This window comes from Lepisma saccharinum, chromosome 2, assembly GCF_977018435.1.
Source record: "Lepisma saccharinum chromosome 2, izLepSacc3.1, whole genome shotgun sequence".
NCBI lineage: Eukaryota > Metazoa > Arthropoda > Insecta > Zygentoma > Lepismatidae > Lepisma > Lepisma saccharinum.
The window spans coordinates 109,051,480-109,078,351 of record NC_139230.1 but is presented as its reverse complement, the minus strand read 5'-3'; the positions used below and the strand labels follow the sequence as shown (position 1 = coordinate 109,078,351).

Here is a 26,872-nt window from a genome sequence, read left to right as displayed (position 1 = left end):
AAGTACTTTAGGATGAAATAGCCTATATCTGTTGTTTGTTGTTTTCATACACTGAGACACATTTCATATTGCAAAAAGCATCGAAATCGATCGAATGCCACTTTTAATGCTAAAAAAATAGTGATGGAACGAAATTGCAATTATTATTAATCATAACACTATTCATTACATAGTAGCATACTTCATTGAGTAGCTATCATAAATAGGGTCAGGGAATTGACAAATCATCTTTTTTCTGGGCTTTGAAGAGAATACTAAACATGAAACTAGTCTGTTTCACTTCAGTCAGAACCAGAAAATATTGTAACTCCATTAAGCCTTGTTTCCATGATTATGAAAAACTAAATATGCTGACCAAGGCAGTAATTTATTTTATTAAAAAACATAAACTAACGTAACGTTTCAACCTTCTAGCAAGGTCTTCTTCAGACTCTGTATCAAGTACAAAAGTAACCAGATACAGCAAGAAGGGTAATATATATACACAAACATTACTCCCTCCAGACTATTTAGAAAGTTGTTTGGAACTTTCTAGCAGATGACTTTCACTTTCCAACTTTACTTTCACCTAAAAGGCTAAACACTTCCATATAGAATGTGGTTGGACTTTTTAATCTCACGCTCTTTTCCCTTCATTTTTCTTCCTTCTCCTCTCCTCTTTTTCTCTTGTCCTTTCCACTCTTTCCAACATCTTCTTCCATTCTTTGTTTAACTTCAGTCCCCCATTCCAGTTCATTGTGTCTTCTTCGCCTTTCTTCTCTATTTCCTTGGCTTCCTTCCATTTTCTCACTAGCATTCTCTTCTCCCTTCCTATCTGCTTAGCCTCATCCCACTCTATGTCATGTCCTGTTTCTCTCGTGTGTTTAAATATTGCATTTCTCTCTCTCTTAAGTCGTACATCATCCCTATGTTGTTTCAACCTGTCTTTCAGCCTTTTTTTCGTTTCTCCTATGTACACACTCTGACATTCTTTACATTTTACTTCGTAGATAATCCCTTCTTCTTCCTCTTCTCTGTTTTCCTTTTTCTTGTTAGCATTCCTCGCTATTCCTAAGATGCTTCTTCCTCCCTTCCTGTAAGTTTTAATTCCTGCTTTCCTAAGCACTTTGCATATCTTTTCTGTGGTCTTCCCCATACTCCTTATTCCAAACCTTCTCTCCTCTTTTTCTTTCTCTTCCAATTCTCCCCTGCCCGTTTTCTTACTTCTTCTGTTTATGTCCAGTCTATCCTGCTTCTCATAGCCATTCTTTTCCAGCTGTTTCCATAGGCTATTTATTTTGCCTTCTTTTTCACATTCTTTCATGCATATTTTCTTGATTCTGTCCTCCATATTCTTTATAAAATTTATTTTTGTCACCTCACTTACATCACTTCTTTTGTGGCAGAATACCCCTGCTGCACACTTCTTCTGATGCCAAGCGGTTTCAATTTCTTGTCCTCTTTTCCTTTTCATCAATATATCTAGATAGCTTAACTTGTCTTCTTCTTCTATTTCAAGTTCCAATAATATCCCTCTTTCTTCATCTTGAATTTCTTTGGCAAAAAATGTCAAGCTGCCTCTTCGTTCCCTTCCATATGCCAAAACAGTCGTCCACATATCTGCAAAACAGAATCATTTTGTCACCTCCCTTTTCTATCACTTTCTTTTCCCATTCATTCATAACCAATTCAGCCAATGCTGGGCTTAGACTGGAACCTATATTTAGTCCTTCACTCATTAACATTATTTTATCTCCCATTATACTGTAACCATTATTCCAAATGGTTTCCAGCGCCTTCACTACCCTTTCACTATCCCATTCTCCTATAATTTCTTGTCCCATTCTCTTTTTAATAATGTCCAAAACGTGTCCCCTCTTGATGCTCGGGAACATACTTTTCACGTCTAAGCTAAACATTGTCGTCTTCATCTCATTTAACTTAAGTCCTTTTATGAGGTCTACTACTTGTTCACTGTTCTTAACTGCTCTGCTTTCTTGCTGTGTTACTAACACGTCAATAACTTTCTTTAATTTCTTTTCTAAGGGTTCCAAAATATTGTTTCTGCAGTTCATTACTGGTCTTAACTTTATCTCCTCTTTGTGTATCTTTGGAAAGCCTTTCAAACTTGGTAGTCTTCCTGTCTCCTTTATGCATTTCTTGAATCCACTCCTCCTACAGTCTTTAATGATTCTTTCTTTTATAGTTTGTTCTTCACCTGTTCCACAAATCTCCTCATATCCATTTTCTTTTAGGTCTTCAAACTTCCTCTCGTACCATTCTCTTTCCATCACCACAATTGCTCCACCTTTATCTGCCTGCTCTATCACCACATCATTTCTTGTTTTGATTTTCTTCATCCCTTCCCTTTCTTTTTGACTCAAATTATCTACTTTTCCTTGTTTTCCCATTTCTTTCTTCAGTATGGCTGCTGTTTTTCTTCTAATCTTGTCTCTTTCTGGTTCTTCTTTTATATGGAGCACTGCTTCTTCAATGTCATATATAACTTCCTCATAATCTACATTTCTTTCTTTAACTTTGAAACCTCTGCCTAGTTTTAAAAAAGCTTCCTCTTCTTTTGTTAGATCTACATTCCCTATTACCACAACTCTTCTTCTGGTATCCTCTTCTTCTTCCTCTTCTCCTCTTTCTTCTTTCCATCCTAGTCCCTCTCCTTTTTTCTTCAATTTTATTTTCATTTTCTCTCTAAATTTCTCCTGCCAGATTTTCATTTCATGAAATGTATATTCTCTCGTAAAAATGGTGAGACCATCTTCAATAGCTTTTTCAATTCTTGTCAGGTTCTCCTTTATTATTTTTATCTCCTTTCTTCTTGCCCTTATTTCATTCCATATCAGTTCTTTTTCCATTTTCTGAACCAATATCCTCCATCTCCTGGTGTTGCAAACCACTCCCTTCTTACTTATTTTTAATCCTTTAGGCGCTGTGCCTCTCTCCAAACATTTTCTCAGAAACTTCTCTTGTTCGTCTTTGTGTATTTCTTTCCTCTTCAAGTCTTTCCAGTTGTTAATTTTCCTCATCAGCCTTGGAAAATGTCCAATTATAACTCCATTAAGCCTTGTTTCCATGATTATGAAAAACTAAATATGCTGACCAAGGCAGTAATTTATTTTATTAAAAAACATAAATTAACGTAACGTTTCAACCTTCTAGCAAGGTCTTCTTCAGACTCTGTATCAAGTACAAAAGTAACCAGATACAGCAAGAAGGGTAATATATATACACAAACATTACTCCCTCCAGACTATTTAGAAAGTTGTTTGGAACTTTCTAGCAGATGACTTTCACTTTCCAACTTTACTTTCACCTAAAAGGCTAAACACTTCCATAAAGAATGTGGTTGGACTTTTTAATCTCACGCTCTTTTCCCTTCATTTTTCTTCCTTCTCCTCTCCTCTTTTTCTCTTGTCCTTTCCACTCTTTCCAACATCTTCTTCCATTCTTTGTTTAACTTCAGTCCCCCATTCCAGTCATCTGCTAGAAAGTTCCAAACAACTTTCTAAATAGTCTGGAGGGAGTAATGTTTGTGTATATATATTACCCTTCTTGCTGTATCTGGTTACTTTTGTACTTGATACAGAGTCTGAAGAAGACCTTGCTAGAAGGTTGAAACGTTACGTTAGTTTATGTTTTTTAATAAAATAAATTACTGCCTTGGTCAGCATATTTAGTTTTTCAGAAAATATTGTTTTTATTTTGCATTTTCTGCCCTTTTGGTTTTTAGTCCATTTTTGCAGTATTATTCCTGTTTTTGTTGCATTTTTAGTATAATTTTTTTCTCCCAGTTGTTTCAAGAATTTTAAATGCATTTGCTAGCATACCTTACATAAATTACCGGTAACAGTTAGATATAGCGAAAATACATTTCTTGAAATTTACAGGAGAAAAGACGGGAAAGTACTTATGGAATTGAGTTTCTGTGCACTTTTGGAAGCTGGGAATAGTGTTTTTTCCATTCCTGCAATTTATTCGGCCGGTAAATAATGTAATTTTCGACATTCATGTATCTCCGTTGCACGATAGCTTGTGCCACCATTACCGTGGAATACGTGAATCAAATGTTCCGTGCCTTCGATTATGTAACCCCCTGTCAGTGTAGCAACCACGCGGTAGTTTTACAAGATGACGTGTGAGCGTTTTTTTTGTTTTTTCAATTTAATTTTCTGTTTGCCTAACCTAACTGAACCTAACCTAACCTTCCGTGAATGGTTTGTGGATCAATTTTAGCTTAAAAACAATAATTTTTCAGTTAATAAGTGTTAGTGTAGCAACCACACAGTAGTTTTACAAGATAACGTGCGAGTTTTTTTTTTTTTTTTTTTTCAATTCAATTTTCTATGTTTGCCTAACCTAACCTTCCGTGAATGGTTTGTGGATCAATTTTCGCTTAAAAAACCTTTGTGAATAGTTTGTGCGGAAATTATCGGTTCATAAGTTTGGTAACACTGCATATCAGCTGACGATAGACAGCGTGAATCAAGATTTGAAAAAAAAAGTAATCCCAAGTTGAAAAATGTTTCACTATGCATATGAGGTAAGTACAAATGAAATTAATTTGAAAATAAACGAGTTAAATGTGTTTTCGCTATATCTAACTAGAACCAAATTACCACACATGGTCATCTTATTAGCAAGTATGCCATTAATCATAAATATGGTCAATTCAAGAGGGCACTATTATTTTTAGGCCATGATTGTGAAGCGATTTTACAATACCGGGAGTTTCTCCAATTTGTTTCAAATTCGACATACTCACTACTTTTGCTCTCCTAATCACGAATCTGCAGTTAAAATTTGGCGGTCACGCGTACAAATTGCAAAATAACCGAAATTAAGTGGTCTGTGATCAGCACAATTGCTCACGAAGCAAAACTGTATTTTCAGGTTCTGACTGACTACTGTCATGCAAGGCCCATTCTGAATGGAGGTGAATGACTTGTGGAGTATTTAAAATAACCTTGAAGTAAAATTATAGAAAATTACATTAGCACTTAACTGCTTTTTTCCCCTTTGCTTTCATAGTTTAAACCATGAAACTGATTTTATCAAATTATTCAACTACTCTTGTAATTTGTGAAAAATCAAGCTTTCGTTGTTAAGGGGTGGTCTTTTTTTTTACATTTTTTAGGTCATCAACTTCCGAGCCCTAATATTAAAATATTTTGTTACAGGTAGTCAAGATTTGGAACATCATATTGCATCCCATAAACACAAGAAAAGCCTTCAGTGTTCCAGTTCATCAACTCCACTGGAAAAGATATTTCTTCAACAAGAGTCTACTTCAGCGCTAGCTCATCGTGTACTTGCAGCCGAGGGAGGTCTAGCATTTCATACAGTTAGGCACCATTTTAGCTACAGATCTATGGATTGTACACCAAAATTAAATCAAGTTATATACAGTGATTCGGATATTGCAAAGAAAGTATCGACAGGAAGAACAAAAACTCAGTGTATTATAAATAATGTTATTGCTCCACATTCCTTAGATGTAACTATTCAGTGTTTGAAGGGAATTTCTTGTTTTGGAGTATCAACTGATGGAAGTAACCATGGGTGTATGAAAATGTTTCCTATTCTAATACAGTACTACAATTACAAAGTGGGTGGCATCAAAACAAAAGTAATTGTCAGATAAGTGTGTAGCTTTTGCAGGGACAATACAAATACTAATTTTGGAGGAGTCAATCGAAGAGAAGGGAAGAATATTTACAGCAACCTAAAGAAATCACTAAATGAGAATCTATTAGGTGTGGGTTGTCCAGCTCATATTTTACACAATGCTGTACAGCATGGAGCTGATAATTTATCAATAGACATAGAGTGTATAATCTTGAAAATGTACAATTATTTTTCAATTTATACTGTTAGAACAGAGGAGCTAAAGTCTTTCTGCGAGTTTGTTGATATTAATTACAAGCAATTGCTGTCCCATTCCAAAACAAGGTGGTTGTCACTTTTCCCTGCCATTGAAAGAGTGCTGGAAATGTTCATGGCATTAAAATCGTATTTCTTGTCACAACCTAAGCCACCTAAAATTTTAATTCAGTTCTTTGAAAACAGGTTAAGTAAAGCTTATTTGTTGCATTTACATTCAATTATTGGCATATTCCATTCTAAAATCCAAGAATTGGAAAAAGAGCAAAATTCTGTGCTTGAGATTATAGACATGCTTAGTTATGTTTGTCAGGTGTTGACGAATAGATTAGAAGGTAGCTTTCTTTGTTTAAAGGTAAGAGAAATTATTGAAAGTGCTGAAAAAGATGGGTTTGTTAAAGAGGTAGAACAATTCATGAAGGATGCTATGTTGCTGTATGAGTCTTGTGTTGAATACATACAAAAGTGGTCACAAAGTTTTGATGAGTTTAAGTGTTTTAAGTGGATGAATTTAACAAATCTGAAGTACAGTGATGTTGAAGAATGTATGAAATACTTAGGGTCCAAAGCAATTCACATTGACGATGTTAAATGTTTTGACCAATTTTGTAACTTGAAGCAGTTTGTTAGTGGTAATCCTGAATTACAAAATATGAGCTGTAATGAGAAATGGACCACATATTTCCAATCAAGCAAGTCTTCTGACTGCCATTCTGAACTTCTAAAGATAGCAGAATATTTCTTTTCGATACCTGGACATAATGCAAATGTGGAGAGAATTTTCTCACTAATATCAACACAATGGACAGATGAAGAACAGGTTGAGTGTAGATTCTGTAAAGGGGCTTATCATGATTCAATACAATTTCAAAGAATATTCTTGTATTGACTTCTACGATTATCTTTTAAAAACTCCAAAGTTGTTGGAAAAAATCAGATCATCTGATAAGTATGTGTAAGCAAACTGTAGGTAAGATTTTTATAGTGATTAAATTAAGATTAATGACAAATATCTTTGCATTTTTTGTGGTGTCCTTTTTTTTTGTGATTTGTCCTCCTTTTTCACCATGTCTGTCCTCTTTTTTTAATGTATGCATCTGGTCACCCTACACGCGGACCTCAATTATATACAATATTCTTCGTGTTCAGATACAACGTACTTGCCACAGCAAATTAAATACCATCAAAACTGACAACTCTATTCACCCATTTATTTTCAACCATTAAGAACAATTAATACTTCGACCAACGAAATATATTTATATAATAATATTAATTGTTAGGTTGATTTTAGTGACTCAATTCGTAGACAATTGCTCATTGACACAAGTTAGCCTACTCGTTTAATTTTGCCTGTTACAGAATAACTAAATGCTTATTTCTCTGTACAAATTAACTTGGTCATTGAAAGATAAAGAGGATGTGGGGGGAGATCAAATAATTCACAAAACGTTTTTAGTTCGTAAATCATCAAAGACCTAAGTTACATCAATTAAACACATGCAAATATAACTGTTTCATCAAGTAGTCCACGCCAAATTCACCTATATTAGGTTTGCTAGTCAGTCCTCTCGCGTTTCTTTTCACATTACTCTTTTTTACGTTTTCCACAATTTTACTCGTTCATTCGTTTTGCAGCATTATATTGGTTCATAGACACAAAGAGACACTTTTAAGTAATGTAAGATTTGGCAGACAAGGTTTCACTTGGCACCTACCTTATTGTTCACACGTAGTTCGACGTTGCCCCATCCACCCATCATAGGAGTGTTCTCGTAGAAGAAAGGTTCTCAGATTTTTCTACGGCGTCCCTCTAGCACTGGTAATCGGATGATTAGGTGTAGTTCCAATGCTGCTCGTAAAGCAATGGGTCTCATCAGAGAAGGCATCACAAGCCTTCGTGAGGCAACTTATTTTCCTTACCAGCGCAATAATGCTTGGGAAAGCACTAGGTAACTTATCTTATAGAGGCGTGGCGACTTTTTCTGTCATTCTTTCATTTGCTTACATGCCTCTGAAGTGACCGGTCCCCCTTTGGCGGCACTCAGTACCGTGCGGGGGAATGTTTCATATCTTAAATTACAGCATGCCAGCCATGAATTTGGGGAAATAAGAAGAATAAAATCACGGTACATTGTTCAGGATGCAAATTATTTGTATGCAGAAACCATTGCAGTACCCATACGAAATGTCGGAGTTGTCAAAATAATAATATTGAAAAGTGATAACATTCAGTTCCTTATATTTGAGTCAGTATGTCTTTTCTTACGTATACCTTGTAACAGTATGAGAAATAAATTGAGATTTGAACATTTTAAAAATATTTTGTAAGGTTCTTCGAGGTGTGTTTTCTACACTTGCTTGCTTTTTTCTGTGAGTCAGTAAGATTTTGACAGAGAGTTTTGGAACAAATAGTTCCTTTCTACGATTTCAATTCGATTTGAAAAAATACGTTGATTTTTTTTTTAAAAATTGTTGAAATTTTTTGAAAAATACGTTGAACATTTTTGGAAAATACTTTGATATATTTGCTAATGGTGAGTTAATTTTTTAGTGCCTTCATTATATTTTACCTGATTTCCAGCAAGTGCTAGTGTAATTCAACCTTGATTTGCATCAATAATTCATGTAAATAACGTTGGTTTTGATGAGGTGGCACGTGCTGCACGTGGGACATTTGTGCTGCAATGAGGACGCGGATGACATAGGGTTAACTTTTTCTAGAAGTGTGGAGCACAAATATTTATTACGAGTCACAGAACATGGAAGCTGTGGAGTAAACTTAGCATTGTCACTATTACAATATAAATAGTGGCCACCCATCAAAATGACGGGTCTGTCTTTCTAGTGTTAAATACTAGAAAATGTTTAAACATTTGATGTTGAATGTTGACTCAGGCAGACAAACCAACCATGCTGTGAATATGTTTTTAGAACTCTTTCTTACACATGATCACAATAAATCTGTGTCCATATAATTCCACTATTGATTCACAATCAGTACACAGACAAAAGAATAATAATAATAATAATAATAATAATAATGTTAGAATTTAATATGTTCTGTCCACTAAACTTTTTCACAGTGCTATTAGTTCTTACAATAACAATAAATCAAATAATACTCATTGTTTATACCCCAGTTTTGATAACCGGTGAGGTCACATAGTGGTTCAGATCCCACTTTAAACTGTAGGTCCAGTCCTGATTAGCCTTACTGTGTTAATGTGTTATCCTTACTGTGTTATGCACAGTGGACTAAGTGCAGCAAATCGATCAATCATTGTTTATGCACATGTGCAAACAGAAAGACGAATTGAGGTAATTTATGCTGCATTACCTAGCTGCTACGTTACCATAGCATTTATTAGGCTTGTCCATCCATCAAGTTTTAACTTCATGACTCATTTAGATATTGTTGATGGATATGGACTGATGGACAACAAATAATATCATCATCCTGAGGAACTATTTGAGATGTGTTTGTTACCGTAAAATTGCAGAGATTACATGAAGGAATTATTTTCTTAAATTTCAGATATGAACGAATGCCCTCTGACTTTGCAACTGTTATATTTCCTGATGGAACCCAGCCATTTTCTTCACTGAAATCAGGCGTTTCTCCAGGAGGTGGAGGGATGATCACTACATTATCTCGCTATCTTCACCATCGGCGATGGATATGGGCAGCACAGAATGGCCCATCCTGTTCAGTTACTCTAGATGCAATTGCAAGAGTACTTTCTACTTTAACTAAGTAAGTATTGCTATGTTTATTCTAAATATGAGTATGTTAACTTAGGGCTGGTTACACCATCTCTGCCTAATGTTAACTGTTAGTTAAGGTCCCATGTATTGTAAGTGGAAGTTGGGGTTCTGCGTAACACGTTAAGTGTCAATTTATACGGAAATGAAGTACACTGTACAGCCCACAGATTATATATGTCCATCTGATATGGTGGAATCTCGAACAGCTGTTGGTAATTGCATAAGTTTGCTGTGTGGTTTGCATTACCATAATGGCACCAAAATGATGGAATTGTTAATATTCTGGGAATGGCAATAAGTAAAGCAATGTCCTAATATTCTGGGAATGGCAATAAGTAAAGCAATGTCCATAAATCTGTTTAAGAAATGAATACTTTTTCTGAAAATGGTATGAATTAGGAGCTACATTGTAATTTTGTAAGTAGGATTGGAGTTCATGCTGGTACAGATATAAATAAAACCTGCGGTTCCAGGTTAGAGTAATGTGTTTGAAGCTTGTAAAATTATTAGGGATGGGCTGATATGAAATTTTGGCCAATATCGATAAAAGTACCGATATAAAATTTACCGATACCGATAACTGATATTCTACCGATCAGATATAAAATTAGAAATGGTCCTTGAAGAACCTGAAAGGTTCATTGGCCTCCTTAATAAATTGTTTCAAGGTGACTGCAGTGCAAAAGAAGTTGCATATTCAAACATTTATTTTTTAGAAAGTAGAGCATTGAGATTATCCATAAAAATTATATCAAAATGGCAGAATTTTGAACTAATTTTTCAGATATTTATTTATATATTGGATCAGTAAAATAATTGGTAATTTTACCGATATGCCTATATCGACTGATACCGATAGAGTATCAATTAATCGGTCTCATCCCTAAAAATTATTTTAAAACTACGTTCCAAATAAAGGTGGAAATGAATGTGTGCTTGCTAAAACAAATTTCATCTACAAAACAGCACAATACATGAATTGTACACCATGCATAACTTGTTTTTCCACAATCATAATTTGTAATATTGCCAATGGAAACATTTGTAAATATTATTATGAGTTACTTCCATCAACATTGGTGTGAATGTGACATTACAAACAAAGAAAGTACCATCCTTTTTCCGAATAATAAATGGCAAAAAAGAAAGCATGCATAATGCTATATAAATGCCCTTACCATTCATACATACGTATGTACAAGGAACAATTTCCAAGTAGTGTTGTGTTCCATGCAAGCAAAAAAGCATATTCAATAGCCTTGCATGCAACTTCCTGCTTGTTGGTACATGAGATGTAAATACCAAAGTTTTTGGCATTCTTTAAAGAAAACATTCAGATTGTTGTCAAAATAATAGAAACAAACACCTATGTTCAGCAATACGGCTTCTGTGTGGGTTGGCAACACTAATCAGTTGTGCGCTGTGACCAGCAGTTGTTATTGCAGTGAAGGACAGTAGTCAGTAGTACGATAAGCGGTATAGTACATATTCGTGTGTGCAATCGGCCAGACGTAGGTGAGGCAAAAAGTGGGACTTCTCAGACTTCCAGTGAGGGCAGATTGTTGGAGCACGGTTAGTTAGTGCACGTGTAATGAAGATGGCCAGTGTGTTAGGTGTATCGAGAGCAACAGTGTCCAAGGTAATGTTGGCATACACAACTTGTGGCAAGACATCGTCAGCGAGGGGTAATAGTGGACGAAAACCCACCCTCCATGATTGGGACCGCCAAACATTGAAGAGGATTGTCTCAAAGAACCATGGAGCTTGAAGCAAGCCTTTTACTTAAACTTCAACAAAACATCCTAGTATTTCACTTTACTAAATACCAATTGCAATTTTGATAACTTCAACTCGGATGTCACTATTTAAAATTTCTATATATTTTATCACTTATTGATCTACTGTCTCTTTTTCTTTATCGTTGGTATGGTCAAAATTTTACATTATCAATAATGTGATCATAATAAAATTATACATCATATTTTGCAAACATAACAAAATAGAAATTCATAACAACACAAATATATTGTGATATTAAACACAAAATTAAACAATGAATAATAAATTAAATAAATGTGAATATTTTAGTCAGTCACAATACGCACCCCTTCCGGGTGAAAATTTTCAACTTATTTCAGTTTTGTAAATATTGAAAATTTTACCACATTTAGTTGCAAACTTATGAACATTGCATTTTTAAATTACAACATAGTGCCTCCTCGATAGTGCAATGGTAGCGTCGTCGGGGTTCCGGGTTTGATATCCAGTGGAGGCACATAGTGGTTCGGATCCCACTTTAAGCTCTAGGTCCAGTCCTGATTAGCCTTTCTGTGCATAATGTGGACTTAAAACACCAACTCAATCAATCAATCAATTAAATTACAACATAAATTTCTTTATTAAACAATATTAATTCAGTTCATTATGAACTCTGTGAATCAAACTTGAATGACACATTTTGTACTTTAACTGATTAAACAATATTCTTGAATGGAAAGAATCATGAACAACATAGATTATTACATCTCAAACTGTATTTATAACTCCTCATTGTCAAATGTAATTCTCAAATTCTTCAAACCTTCTTACTGCACCATTTTACTCAATCTTGGATAATCTCTTCAGCAAAAGTGTTTGATAGATGTAACTAATGCATGACAATCAAGAAATAAAATATACACTTAGTTCATTCCTTCTCACAATCTTCCAATTCACTATCTCAGTTGGAAACTCCGTAATTATTCAATTATTGCTACCTGATTACATAATTCCTTGAATGAATACATCAAAGTTGTCAATTATGGTTAAAATCACTCAAGCAGTAAATTAATGTTGCAACTGTTTCTTCAAATATACTTACTTGTGCACACATAAACTTGTTAGAGGATGATAATCATCACATCGTCCAGGAATCCATGGCCTTTCATGAAAGCAATGTCTACATTTACCCATATACCTCCTAGATGCATCACTTCTCAAATAAAATAATAACCATATGTGTAATCTAGTGGATAATTCTATTTTTAAGTCCTTGGCATAAATCCATTATTTATATGCAGAGTATATTATTCTCTGAACAAATTCTTAAACAATATCACGCAGAAACAGAATGTACATTCTTACTTGCATGCAGCAACAATTCTCGTATTTTAGGACATCAGTAATAATAGGAAGAAGTTCCAACATTATCATTTCCATTTAATATGCATAGATTAAAATATACCACCTTTCTCTAAATTGAAATGCGAAGAATAACTAAATTTCTTGATATAAGCTTTAACAAAACTTTGCCCTTGTACAAAACTTGCTTGATGTAAATTATCCCACAACCTTTTAATTTAACATCTCACTGGAACTTGTGTTAAAGGTAAAGAATCTTATACTTGATTTATTCCCGAAGTATTTTGTTCACAATTTACCATTCTTGTAGAATCAGAATTAGTTTGTGACAACAAACTTGCTACTTCAGGTTGAGAATTTAATGGATTTAAATTTGCAGGAAAACACTGATATAGCATTGTATTATTATTAGCACTGCAATTTTTATTCCTGTAATGGAATTGTAATTGATTGAGCAAATTTTCATCATTAAATTGTCCTGTAGGTGAACAATAATTATTTTGCCTGTAATTATTTTGGAATTGTCCTCCGTTTCTAGATCTCAAGCCATTATAATTGTTTCGTGCAGTAAAATTTTCATGAAATCCATAATTATTAGAGGTTCGCCTAAAATTGTTGAAATATCGACTCCGAAGATTGTTTTCCTGCCGATATTCATAACCTTGATTGATAACAGCATTGACTTCTACCTCACTACTAGTTGGAGTCTGAGTACGAACACTAGTGGTCTTCGAGCATCGAACATTAACTTGCCGCACATTTAACTTGCCTCTATTCTGTTCAGAGTTCTTAGAAACCTTTGGAATATTTTCACATTTGTTGTCTTCATTAGGAAGAGCAACAAGCCCCTTTATACTAAATGTTATTACATCTAACCTTCTTAACATGCTAGTCAGTTGTTCTAGTGAACGAATTCCGTGACACGTAATGTGATTGGCAATATGGTCAAGCAACTGACTAAGTATTAACTACATGACATCTATATCCTGATGATTATCAACCAAATTACAGTAACTGTAGTGAGTTTTTAAAGCAAAAGTCTCCAAGCTGCCATGTACGCTGGGATCGTATTTTCGATTTCTCAATATGAAGAGTTGTAATTGAATAACTTCTGAAGAAGCAAACTGATTAATGAATTCTTGTATCAACTGGTCATAAGAATTAAAGTAATATTTCTGAGTCCTAAACCAATAACCAGCTCTCCCATTGAAGCATTGTTGAATACTTTGCAATTTCATTTCTGTTTGCACTCCTACAACAATTAATATATTATCCAGCTGTTCAATATATTCTCTCGCTGATTGTTGCTCTATCTTGCCAGAGAACTTAGGCAATTGAGATAATTCATTTAATTTTGAACGTCCACTTCTTGCATTTCCTTCTTCATTGCATGTATTTCTAGTTATAGGATGATCATTTCTTCCTCTCAAACTATACGGTCGATTACAGCAAATATGATTTGCTCCATTTATCCCTGTGTTACTACAGTTATGCAATCTTGAACCATTTACAGAAGAATGAAGATCATCGTGATTGTTCAAAACTGAACATGGTGCACTTGCATCACGATAAATATTACTAACACAATCATTTTGTGGGTTAGGTTCCGATATTTGTGGGTTAAAATCACACCACATACAAGGAGAATTAAAGCTTTGATCCAGATTACAATGTGCATTATTATGTACATTACTAACATTGTCATTGTTCATAGTAAGCACAAAACTAGAAGTAGGATGTGCATTTGTACCAAACAGTCGATAGTAAGCATCAGTGTAATTATATTTCTCAGCATCTAACTCTCGTTTTTGGAATGAACCTTCTGTGTCGTCACATAGAAATTTCTTTACAGAAGTTTCTTCAGAGCTAGATCTTACAGATTTATTATGCTTGTGCTTCCAACGGACATGTTTACAAGCACGTCCTAGTTTACAAAACTGTCTAGAAGAATCATCTGATACATCACTAGACAAAGTACTGAGTCCAACACCACACTGAGATCTTACATTCTCACATGTATTAAATTCCGTATTATCCACAACAATTTATTTTGTTCTACTTTTACTATTTGTAACAGCTGAATTACAAGCAGAGAAATTATATGGAAGGGCTACGCTATCTTCACCATTATCATTAGAATTAACTTTGACTGTTAAATCCCTGCCCTCAGCTTGAAGCTTTTTGATATTTTGTTCCATACCTTCAGTACGGGAATTAAACTGTTGGGACTTTTCCGTACAATCAGAAATATGATTATGTACATCAGCATTAACATCAATTTTACTTTCTAAAATAGTGACTCTAGACATAAGATCAATGATGTTAGAAGAGCAGTCATTATAATTTGATTTGATATTATCTAAACATTGATCATAAACATTTTACTTGTTAATAACATCCTTTAGATATTCGTCACAATCAAGAATGTGTTCTTTCAATGATTCCTGCACATTTTCAAATTGAGATAGTTCATCAAAATTGCAACATTTGTTATCACAGATTCAAGACATGTAGTTGATTGTAGACACGCTGTGCCAACCACATTTATTTTGTCCTAAAATTCAGACATTAAAAAATTGAGCCGATTGTTAACATGACTAATATCATGATTAACAGCTTCAAATTTAGCATCAAGCTGTGAAGATAATTGTGTATGTGCACTGGATAATTCAGCTTGTTTCAAATATATAATGTCGAACTTAACCTGAATATTTTCATTAGACATTTAATTCTGATCTAAGTTCCTGATTAGATTGTTCAAACTGAATCTTAAGTTCTTGATTAGACTGTTCAAACTGAGACTTAAGTTCTTGGTTAGACTGTTCAAACTGAGTCTTAAGTTCTTGATTAGACTGCTCAAACTGAGTCTTAAGCTCTTGTATGCTGTTTACTATGTCATTTAAATTAGGATTTATACTTCCCAATTAACTGGCAATTGGTAAAGATTGTAACTAAAATCACATTTGTTACAACAGTATTTTTCCTTCGTGGTAGAATAAATTGTCCAATGTGTGATGGAAAGCTTCAAACATAAGACATGATACCACGAACGACAATCAAAACATTGGACATACCTCAGGTCATTAGCGAGTTTATCACAACATGCCACTTCTTCAATCTTACCTGACTGTACATCACAACTGTCATCTTCATGAGAACTACTACTATTTAAGTAAGTTCCTTCATATGCAACATTAGACTTTAGCCTATGTGAATGTCTAGGCTTTTTTACTTTGGATTTATCTGCCATGATTGCAAATAATAATAAACTTAAGCAGTAAAATATTTAGGGTCGCCAATTTTGTCTTCGCAACATGTTCAACAAATTGTAAATCGAAGACAAAATAAGATTGAAAAGCGTATAACAACCATTACGCAAACTTCAGACCATGCATCAGAAGATTGTCCTTTCTTTGTTAATTCCTGGCTGGGTCGCCAAATTATTGAAGCAATCCTTTTACTTGAACTTCAAGGAAACATCCTAGTATTTCACTTTACCAAATAGCAATTACAATTTTGATAACTTCAATGAAACTCGGACGTCACTATTTAAAATTTCTATATATTTTATCACTTATTGATCTACTGTCTTCTTTTTCTTTATCATTGCTATGGTCAAAATGTATATAGAAATGTATACATCATAATTTTACATTATTAATAATGTAATCATAATAAAATTATACATCACATTTTGTGAACATAACAAAATAGAAATTCATAACAACACAAATATATCATGCATATTAAACACAAAATTAAACAATAAATAATAAATAAATTCGTCACAAGCTATTGCAACACAAGTGACATCAGAACTCAATCAGCATCTTGACGAACCTGTTTCTACACTTGCAGTCCAACACAAGCTGTACAAGCTGAACATCCGCAGCCGTGTGGCAATCGCCATACCTCTGATCACCACCAAGAATATTTTAGCATGACGCAAATGGTTCCGGAACATGTAACATCAACCAACGATGATTGGAAGAGAGTAATATGGTCCAATATGTCATCCTTCACCTTGTTTATGTATGGCGGACACCAAAGTAAGTTTATGCAGCAGACTGCCTCCATCCTACCATTAAACATGGATATGGCTTTTAAATGGTGTGGGCCGCAATATCTGGTTATTCCGTTGGTCCTATTATTACTCTCAATGGACAATTTACAGACAAGGATTATGTGGACATTTTAGGTGACCAAGTGCATCCTATGGTAGAAATGTCGTTCCCTAACATGGATGCCATCTTCCAAGATGATTATGACCCAATTCACACTGTTGGCTCTGTTCAGGTGTGGTTTGACGAACATGTGGATGAACTTCAACACCTCCCCTGGCCTGCCAAGGCGTAAATAAATAAATAAACTAATTAAATATCTGTTATTAACATCACTAAGGCTTCAATGTTCTAGTGATGTTACTTTTTCGTGCGTGAGGTTTGCAATACTGCCCGCCTTGTTGTCACATCATGCAGATTTGGACTTTGAAATTTTCGAGTGTTATTTTTGCTCAAGGGTGTACAAGGAACTATTTCTGAATGGTATTGTGTTTCATAGAAATAAATAAGTTACACTTTATGTGACTATTGCACACTTTTTTTTTTAAAGGAAACATTCACATGTCCAGAGGCCTGCACAAGACCTGGAGCAGACCCGTTCGCGAGACATCGCTCCTGAAATGCCATGCAACCTGCGCAACACCCTCGCTTGAGCAGCTTGTCTGACCACCTGCCAAGATCGTTCCTGGCAGGCATTGTAGACCCGCCGGGTACCCGCAGTCTTACGATACCTAGTAGGTGTCAGTTCGTTCTTTCCATCAACTGCAGACCCCTCCCTCTGCATGACGTAGTTGCTTCGAGTAGAAACTGCACCGCGCCCACACCGTTCTGCGGTGTTGCCAACTGCAATAGATTTTCACTACTTAAAAAAGGGAACTCAAAGCTTCATAAGCCACATCACCAATGAAATGAGATTTACGAATGTTGCTACCCCCGCCCCCCCCCCCCCCACACACACACATTGAAATAGGTTTTCCGTGGCACAGGATCCATAAGTATATATCGTAAACAACCAATATACGTATATATAGTGATATAGGGTAGGACTGAAACATGTCACGTTCGACGCCGAGGTCGCGAGTCGAACAACACACTGTTCTACTGCGAACACCAGGGCCGTAGCCAGTCAGGGGCATTGCCGTTACCCTCGTTTGGGGAGGGGGGTTTCAAGTACTTGGATAAACGTACCAACAACAACAATCACAATAATAGTAATAAAGTAGCATGAAAGGCATTATTATCCTCATAAATCACGCAAAAAGGGCACGCAAAGAGGGGGTAGAAGTCCGTTCTCACGTATTTGTGTTGAAACAGAGGATTAGAAATATTTTTTTCAACACGTCAATTTCACATTAGCTAATAATGGAAAACAAGCACACAAACTGTTTTTGAAAGAAAGAAAGTGCATGATAAATGCATTCCGAATGTACATACATATGGCATGTAAAATTTCCATCTACAATATTTTCTTTTCACATGGAGCGACGTATTACATAATCAATTCATCCAACTCGTAACAAACCAACATTAATAGCAAATAATATCACGGGCCGCCATAGCATTCTCTGTTTTAAAACTTTTCTCACTTAGATCGTTCGGCGCTCAGGGCCAACTCCCGCTACCCCTTTGCTACGGCATTGAACTTGATGAGAGTGTATAATATTTTATAACATATTTCTACTTTCGTAAAATTTGAAATCAAGGGGTTGCAATTACCCCTCCATCCCCCCCCCCCCCCTTGCAGGTGCCGTTGGCCGTCTGGAATGAAAATGCAAGAAAAATATGAAAATTAATTCCATCTTGAATACCCTTTAGCCTTGCTACTCTTAAATTCTGCTAGCCTGTTTTTGCTTGTAGTTTAATGTTTGACCCCCACCCTGACCCCTCCGCTAGACTTAATTTCCGTCCAAGGTTGTGAGCAATTCACCCTGCCCCCTCTGGTTGCACCACTGCGTGCCTGGTTAAGGCACCATGCAATGAAAAACAATTAGTTTTCAGTGAGGAGATTTTTGTTTGCTCGATCATTCATTTAGATAAATGAAGCTGTAATACTGCGTGCATTTCCTGGCAATAAGATAAAAACTGCTTACGCTGAACTGAAAATGCCAAGTATATAAATTCTCCTTGGAGGAGAGAGCTCCTTCTAGGACTTCGTAGGATTTAGGAGCTACATAAGTAGGCAACACTGGCTGTAGCTGTCCACGTGGTGATGAAACACCTGGAGCGACACGCTGCCGGAGGGCTGTTTCCTTCCAGCAGGTTTTGCAGGCGCCCGGGTCTTGTTGAATGCCCAGTTACCTTGTAAGTGCAGAGCGCCTTGAAGAACAAGAACCCGGGTAAAGACGCAAGTCGACTCGTTGCCGTGGGCAGTCGAGCAGGTATACCTGTCCTCGCGGGCAAGCGGGCAGTGGGTAGGTAAAAGGCATACAATGCAGCCCTCTACACATGTCATAAGATATTTTATAATGTAGACCTTGCATTTGTTTTTTTCTGAATAACTGTCCAAAAAGGGTCAAATATACTGTTAGTATAAGATGTAAGCGAGTTACTAAAGTTATATATGTGAAACTTACTTGTAAATGTTCTATTAATTTCGGTGGCCTCTGCCACCATCCACTTGGGAACTTGATGTTTTACTGTTGGGTTGACTTCTAACAGTAAAGCATTGAGTTCCCAAGTGGATGGTGGCAGAGGCCACCAAAATTAATAGAACATTTACAAGTAAGTTTCGTGGATATAACTTTAGTAACTCGCTTACGTCTTATATTATCAACTGCGTTGTTTATTCCCCTTAATATGAATATACTGTTAGCTTGTACATATGTATAAGGAATATTTTCTGGATAGATGGTAATTTGTTTTGTAAAAAAAAGTGCACAAGACTACATACCTGAAAGTACTTAAGACCTGATGATTTTTTTTTGCACTACATAACATTATGTTTGATTTATTTCTGTTGGGCTGAGATGATAGTAATTCACAAAATGTGCCTTGGACATTGAGCCGTTGATTAATGAATTGTTATTTTTTATTGTGCTCTCTGAATTTGTTTCAAATACAATGATTTAATTGTCATTTGCACTGTTATTACTCAACCCTTGTGCAACCAAAGTTTGAACTAAAGTTAGAAACAAAACAGAAATAACAAAGCAGGTTGTAGGCACTGTGATTCAGAATATAGAAAGATGAATGTTTGTGTCAAGCATTCTTTTCATTGCAAAATGTAGTATATTCTTTTTTGAATTATGCTAATTCAAGTGTATGCACGGATATACACACAAACACTATGTACAGATGCATATAAGTGCGCACACAGCAGAGATGCACAAAACACACACACACACACACACATCTACATGTCCGAAAAATGTCTTACATTCACATGCATATCCATGTGATAAGCAGAGTATTGAGCTTGTTCTTCACTGACATGTGCACGTATCGCAACTTTCTGAATTCAAACTGGCGACAACGAGCGAGACAAAGCCACTTTCACCTGAACTTGCATGACTCACTGGGATGGGACACAGACAATGGCCACAAGAGTGAGCCTCTGAATATCCAGGTCTGGAATTCAAATGGACGTATAATGGATATTGCTAATACAGGGTGTTTCGTTCATTTACAATGTTTGGGAGGTGATTGTACGAGTGAAAATAAGGTGGAAAGTTCATGTAACAAAATTCCGGAAACGGCTTTGTTGCCAAGTTATTGACGTTTGAAAACGTGGGAAAATGATTTTCCGAAGTGAATAATGGCAAAACGGGTGGAGAGAAGTCGTCGGTGTTGGGCGGTCCACTAAGAAATTTGGTACGCTCTTGTCAAAAAATCACGCGGCAATGTTGTGCAATGTCGGCGCAAGGGATTTCCCAAAGGACGCGAACGAAGATGTTGACGGGAGTGGGTTGGGTGTGCGTTCTGCGTGAGCTGGTATCGACGAAAATTGGCATGTGTTGAATGGCAGCAAAAAACAAAGAAAATTTCCTGAGCGAAGGGTACCATGATGTAAAAACAAAAAAAATGAACTGTCATAGGTTGCATACCCTGAAGGGCAGATGGGTGTCCATGTGATCTGACATTAAGTATCACATTTCCTGCTAGGGGTGCCAACAGTGTAGGTTTCCTCATGAAGGAGTGCATGTGTCTGTGCCATTCGTGCTTCAGGTGCTGTGCCAGCAGCAGGTTGTTAAACATTCACGGTTGAATGGAAAGACATGAGGTTCTTGGACAGTAGTGTTGGGCAAACATTTGACCTAGCAGTGTTACGTGTTAATTCTTAGCCACAGCCGATTGTGTTCTGTGAAGTGTACTAGTGTTAACGGCCATAAACACTTGTAGCCCTGTGTAAGGGATGGCTGCATACACGTCCCAAGAGCTGGCGGACATGCATCTGATTTATGGGGAGGCTGGAGGTAATAGCCGTGCTGCAAGACTTCTGTATGAGGCACGTTTTCCAAATAGGGAGGTTACCATCACACACCTTATTTCAAACTTTAGATACTGGACTTCGGGAAACTGGATCAGTGTTGCCACCTCGTCGAGAAGTTGGACGACCGCGAAGTGTGTGAACACGACGGTTTGTTGTGGAAGATGTGCTAACTGCAGAGATGGATCATCCAGGCACCAGTACGCACGCACTAGCCCACGAACGAAACACCTCCCATGTGAATGTGTGGTGACTCCTGGCAGAAGAGGGGATGCATCTGTACAAATTGAAGAAATTGCAAGATCTTTTACCTCGGGACTTTGGCCCACGTGAGGACTTTTGCCAATGGTTTGTTCATCAAATTGAAACTATCCCCAATTTTCAGAATACGGTACTATGAACTGATGAGGCTATCTTCACGAAAACTGGTGTATTCAATAGTAGAAACAGTCATGTGTGGGAACATGAAAATCCACATGCACTGCTAGTGGCACATCATTAGCACAGATTTGCAGTGAATGTGTGGTGCGGGATACTGCATGACCATTTGATTGGACCGTACATTCTCCCTGTTCGCCTATGTGGACCCACTTATCAAGCATTTCTCAGTGAGGTTTTGCCTGAACTACTAGAGGATGTGCCCTTGGCACTGAGACAAAGACTGTGGTTTCAACATGATGGTGCACCCCCACATTTCGATCGGAATGTGTGCCATTTCCTCAATACCGTATTCCACAACCAGTGCATTGGCAGGGGAGGGCCTGTGCCATGGCCACCTCGATTGCCTGATATTACGCCCCTGGATTTCTTCCTCTGGGGAGAGATGAAACGCCTCATTTATGAAACATCTGTCATGTCAGCCGTGGACCTCATTGCCCGTATCAATGTAGCTGCAGCATCGATAGCAGAAACGCCGGGGTTGTTGGGTCGCACTAGACAATCCTTGATTTGCCGTTGTCGCCTCTGCTTGGAAGTACATGGTGGACACTTTGAAAACCGTCTGTGATGAGGTTCCCTTCACATCTCCATTAAGCATACTGTGTGCCATTCAGGGTATGCAACCTATGACAGTTCATTTTTTTCCGTTTTTACGTCATGGTGCCCTTCGCTCAGGAAATTTTCTTTGTATTTTGGTGCCATTCAACACATGCCAATTTTTGTCGATACCAGCTCACGCAGAATGCACACCCACCCCACTCCCATCAACATCTTCGTTCGCATCCTTTGGGAAATCCCTTGCACCGACATTGCACAACATTTCCGCGTGATTTTTTGACAAGAGCGTACCCAATTTCTTAGTGGACCACCCAACACCGACGACTTCTCTCCACCCATTTTGCCATTATTCACTTTGGAAAATCATTTTCCCACGTTTTCAAATGTCAATAACTCGGCAACAAAGCCGTTTCTGGAATTTTGTTACATGAACTTTCCACCTTATTTTCACTCGTACAATCACCTCCCAAGCATTGTAAACGAACTTACGAAACACCCTGTATATGTGGATCTCATATCCTATGAATATCCCTTGAGAGATTTGTGACACTATAAGCAAGTATCAAATCACTTTTAATCTCCATTGTATTGTAGCGTTTCTGATTGTAAGATAAATAAGTTTATAAACACTAATGAAAGGGTGTAATTTTTGTTGCACAATAAAGTATGAAAAAGTATCTATGTTCATTTTCTAATATCCGAAACACATCCTGTTTACATCAATTTTAGATATCCAGTTTTGGACAAGATTTGGCTCTGTATTGGATATCCAGAATGGGATCAGTTTTAGATAACCAGTTTTTTGGACAAAATGTAGCTCTGTAATGGATGTCCAGAATTGGATGAGTTTTAGATATCCAGTTTTGTGCAAGATTTAGCTCTGTATTGGATATCCAGAATTGGACATGTTTTAGATATCCAGTATTGGACAAGATTTGGCTCTATATTGGATATCCAGAATGGGATGAGTTTTAGATATCCAGTTCTGGATGTCCAATCAGGGGTGGTGCCAGAAAATTTTGACTGGGTGGGCAGGATCCATATATTGATAAGTTAAGGTGTGCAGATAGAAAGCATAGGTAATTTTCACTGACATGCATTCTCTCTCTCCTTCTACCCACTTTTCTCCCCTAACTTCTTTTGTATTTCTTTTCCCATTTCTTTTTGCTGGTGTCCATTTTCTTATTTATCCTCTGCATTTTCTTATTTATCCTCCCCTTCTCTATCTTTTTCTCTCACACACATGCGCAGGGCGTACAATATTTTCATAAATTCTTCTATTCAAATTTCTCATCTGAATTCTCTCTAATCACTTCACACTAGAAGAAGGTGGCAAAGGGACTCGATGCAGTCACCTATTGGAAAAATACTTGGCAGGTCTTGGTCCAGGCCCATAGCCAGGATTTTATTTCCAAGGGGAGGGGGTGGGGGCTCATCCTTATCAGAAACCGCCATTTAAAAACGAAGAAGTTGGGAGGTTGGAAGCCCTGAAGATGAATTTCTCACTATATTACAACTTATTACAGAAGATGTTTGATCCTGCTAAGGAAGTAAAATTAATTTCCACTATACACTATTTAAATTCAATATTTCTAGGATTTCAGGAGGGGCTTCATCCCCCTTAGCCCTTCCTCTGGCAATGAGCCTGTCTCGACTCCTCAAAGAACTGTTGCTGCTCAGGGTTTTCTTCTCCTATTATTTCCTCTGTCTATCCTGTGTGAGTCTTGCTTGACATAATCTCCCTACTTCTCTCTCATTTAGGTCCCTTTTTCTTTCATTGCATCTGACTGACCATGCTTTCAACTGCTCACTGTGCTTTGTGTAGTGGATATATTGTCTTATCCCTTCAAGTTAAGAAGAAATTTTCCACATAGCCTACTACTTCATTTGGTGAACGTACAAATAACAGCAGGGTTGTACCACAGACAAGTTAATTTATTAACTTATCTGTGGTTGTTCATGCGAAAATTATGAAAGTTGTGGATGAATTTATTTACAAATGCAAAAGGCAGCGAAAACTATTAGTTTACAAGAAGTTTATAAATGTGAAACCAGGGCCGTCCCTAGAAGAGGGTCAAGTCTACATGGAAGGAAGCCGCCTAGTAGCAAAAATATTTGAAACTTGATTTTAGCATAACCGGTGAAGGCACATAGTGGTTCGAATTCCACTTTAAACTGCAGGTCCCATCCCCATTACTTAAAACAAAAACTCAAGAAACTCAAATGTAATTTTAGCATTTTAGATACGGAAAGCGAGTTATACTAAATTCGACTTTTACAGTTGCGCAAGTTTCAACTACCCTCTTTTATTTGCCACCAATATTAACCTTCTTTACAATACGAAATATGTTGTTTCTTCTTTCAATGCAAGACACATGCTATGTGTACATTATATATGCATTTAAGGATGGTGACAAAAGGTATGTAAACACCAACAACAGTGAAGATTTGTTTTCTCCATATTCAAATGAATGAGCTTGAATATCTAGTTATAATATTGGTAGTTTTTAACTGGAAAGATCGTTGGTTCCTGAATTATCATTTTTACTTAGCTCACAGGAATTTTCCAAATTGTTAAGTGCATATGAATCTTTGCAATCTTTAATTAAACACCCACTACCGAAAACTCTAGGATAAGGAAGCCTCGAAATTCTTTTTCATACCATATGGAAGTAACGTGTTTTTATTTACGCATTTTGTGGTTTGAAGATATTTGTTCCATTCTGTATGATTTTGTACTCTTCACCTCAGAAAACGTGCACTTTTGCTGTAGCCAGATATTGCACTACTTTTAGCCATAGAAGTATTAACTAGATCATGCTTCAAGTTTTAAATAAGAGATAAATTTGACAGGTATTATTCATGAACATATTTTCTAATGATTTACATTTTCTTACTCAGTAATGTAAAACAGTCAATGAGTGAAACTTCTTAGAGGATAATTTGTGACTCTTTCTAGAGAGAACAATATTCATAAGAAAAATGTGCACGGTTTGATTGATTTATTGATTTGGTGTTAAAAGTGCACTTTATGCACAGTAAGGCTAATCGGGACTGGACCTGCAGTTTAAAGTGGGATCCGAATCACTATGTGCCTCCACCAGGTATCGAACCCGGGACCCCTTGATTACAAGGTGTTGACGAAAAATGTGCACGAAGTCAAGACAATAAATTACTTTCTCTTATTGAACTATTCATATTTTCCTAAACATTTACATCTTGAATTGGTTTGGATGGGCAGAGAAATTTTTGGGTGGGCGTGCCAATGTGTCAATGGATATCCATAATATCCATGGATCTAATCTGCACATTGTTGTTATACAGTGAATATCCCTTGGAGATTTGTGCTGTATGGGATGACCCCACAATAATCCAAAGTGAAAGAAAAATATCAAGTATGTGGCAATGTTATGTTTTTAAATTGTACAATGTCACATTGCAAATAGTTAATTCTTCTTGAGGAAAACAATAATAAGAAGAATATGATGCAATATAATAGAGCAGTGTATCAGTTTTACTGTAGAGGTTTCTGGTATTTTATCTGTGGCACTGGCCCTATGAACACTTATCAAGTGAAATTTGCAGGGAAGCTTGACCAACAACCACCCTTGCATGACACGTAACTCTCATCTTTATATTTTGAAAAATATTCCTGTAAAAAATGGAAAATTTTGAAGAAATTTTGGAAATAGGGCATCTGTTGCTGGTTCCCTTATGGGTACAAATAGAAAAAAGCCCAATCTTATATTACAGACATATACCTAAATAAACATAATTTTTGAATGAAAAAGATGTTAGTTTTCTTGTGCTGAAACAGTCTTCTTGAAGTTCCATTATGGCACCAGCCCTATGGATGCCAATCAATTAAAATTTGCAGGGAAGGGTGACAAAATACCACTTTTACATGATTAATAACCAATTAGCTATGAGCTGGAAAAATATATGAAATTCAAATCAATCGGGAAGCAAACTAAACGTGAAACAATGTGGAATACTAATACAGACATTGAATATAAGAACACTGATAAGATAGACAGAAGAATATATTTGAACTAATTGATGCAAGAGAAATGAACATTTTTGGAATGAGTGAAATGAAATAAAAGGGATATGATAAATGCAGAAGAGAGACTAAATTGAATCAGTCAAGTAATGAATAGGACAGAAGAGAACAATTTTTTTGGTAGTCAGATGGGTGTTAAATGAGAAAATAGAGTGGATAAATAATAATAATAATAACTGAAAATAAACATGAGAGGGAAAGAGAAAAATAACAAAGTCATTATGTCCTGCACAAAGATGTACAAAGGAGGAAATGGAAATAGAAACTGGGTGTTTTAATCTCAAATCATACAGGTAAGTAATAAATGGTGTCACCTTAGAATTACAAAATCAGCTGAAAAAATACGTTAAAGGACCACATGACACATGTCGAAAAATAAAATATTTTCCTTTTCTGTTGATTTCTTACGGTGTTACAAGTTCACAAAAAAAGACACTATTTGATAAAGAAATTTATGCAAGGAAAATTATGTAATTTTCAAACAATTATAAATCAAAAACCAAAATTGTAGAAACTTAAGGTTTCCTTTATTTGAAAGCATGTTCATAGCACTTTCAAAACTTT

The 26,872-nt window shown here is 36.3% G+C and overlaps 1 protein-coding gene across 1 annotated transcript in view; it reads left to right on the top strand.

The window, feature by feature from the left end:
* The window catches only part of LOC145983594 (KICSTOR complex protein SZT2-like), a 605,385-nt gene that overhangs the window by 264,653 nt on the left and 313,860 nt on the right, over positions 1 to 26,872 (top strand). Inside the window, exon 16 of the mRNA XM_083116658.1 lies at positions 9,413 to 9,631. Within this exon, the coding sequence (XP_082972784.1) occupies positions 9,413 to 9,631 (219 nt within the window). The remainder of the gene's footprint in view (positions 1 to 9,412; positions 9,632 to 26,872) is intronic.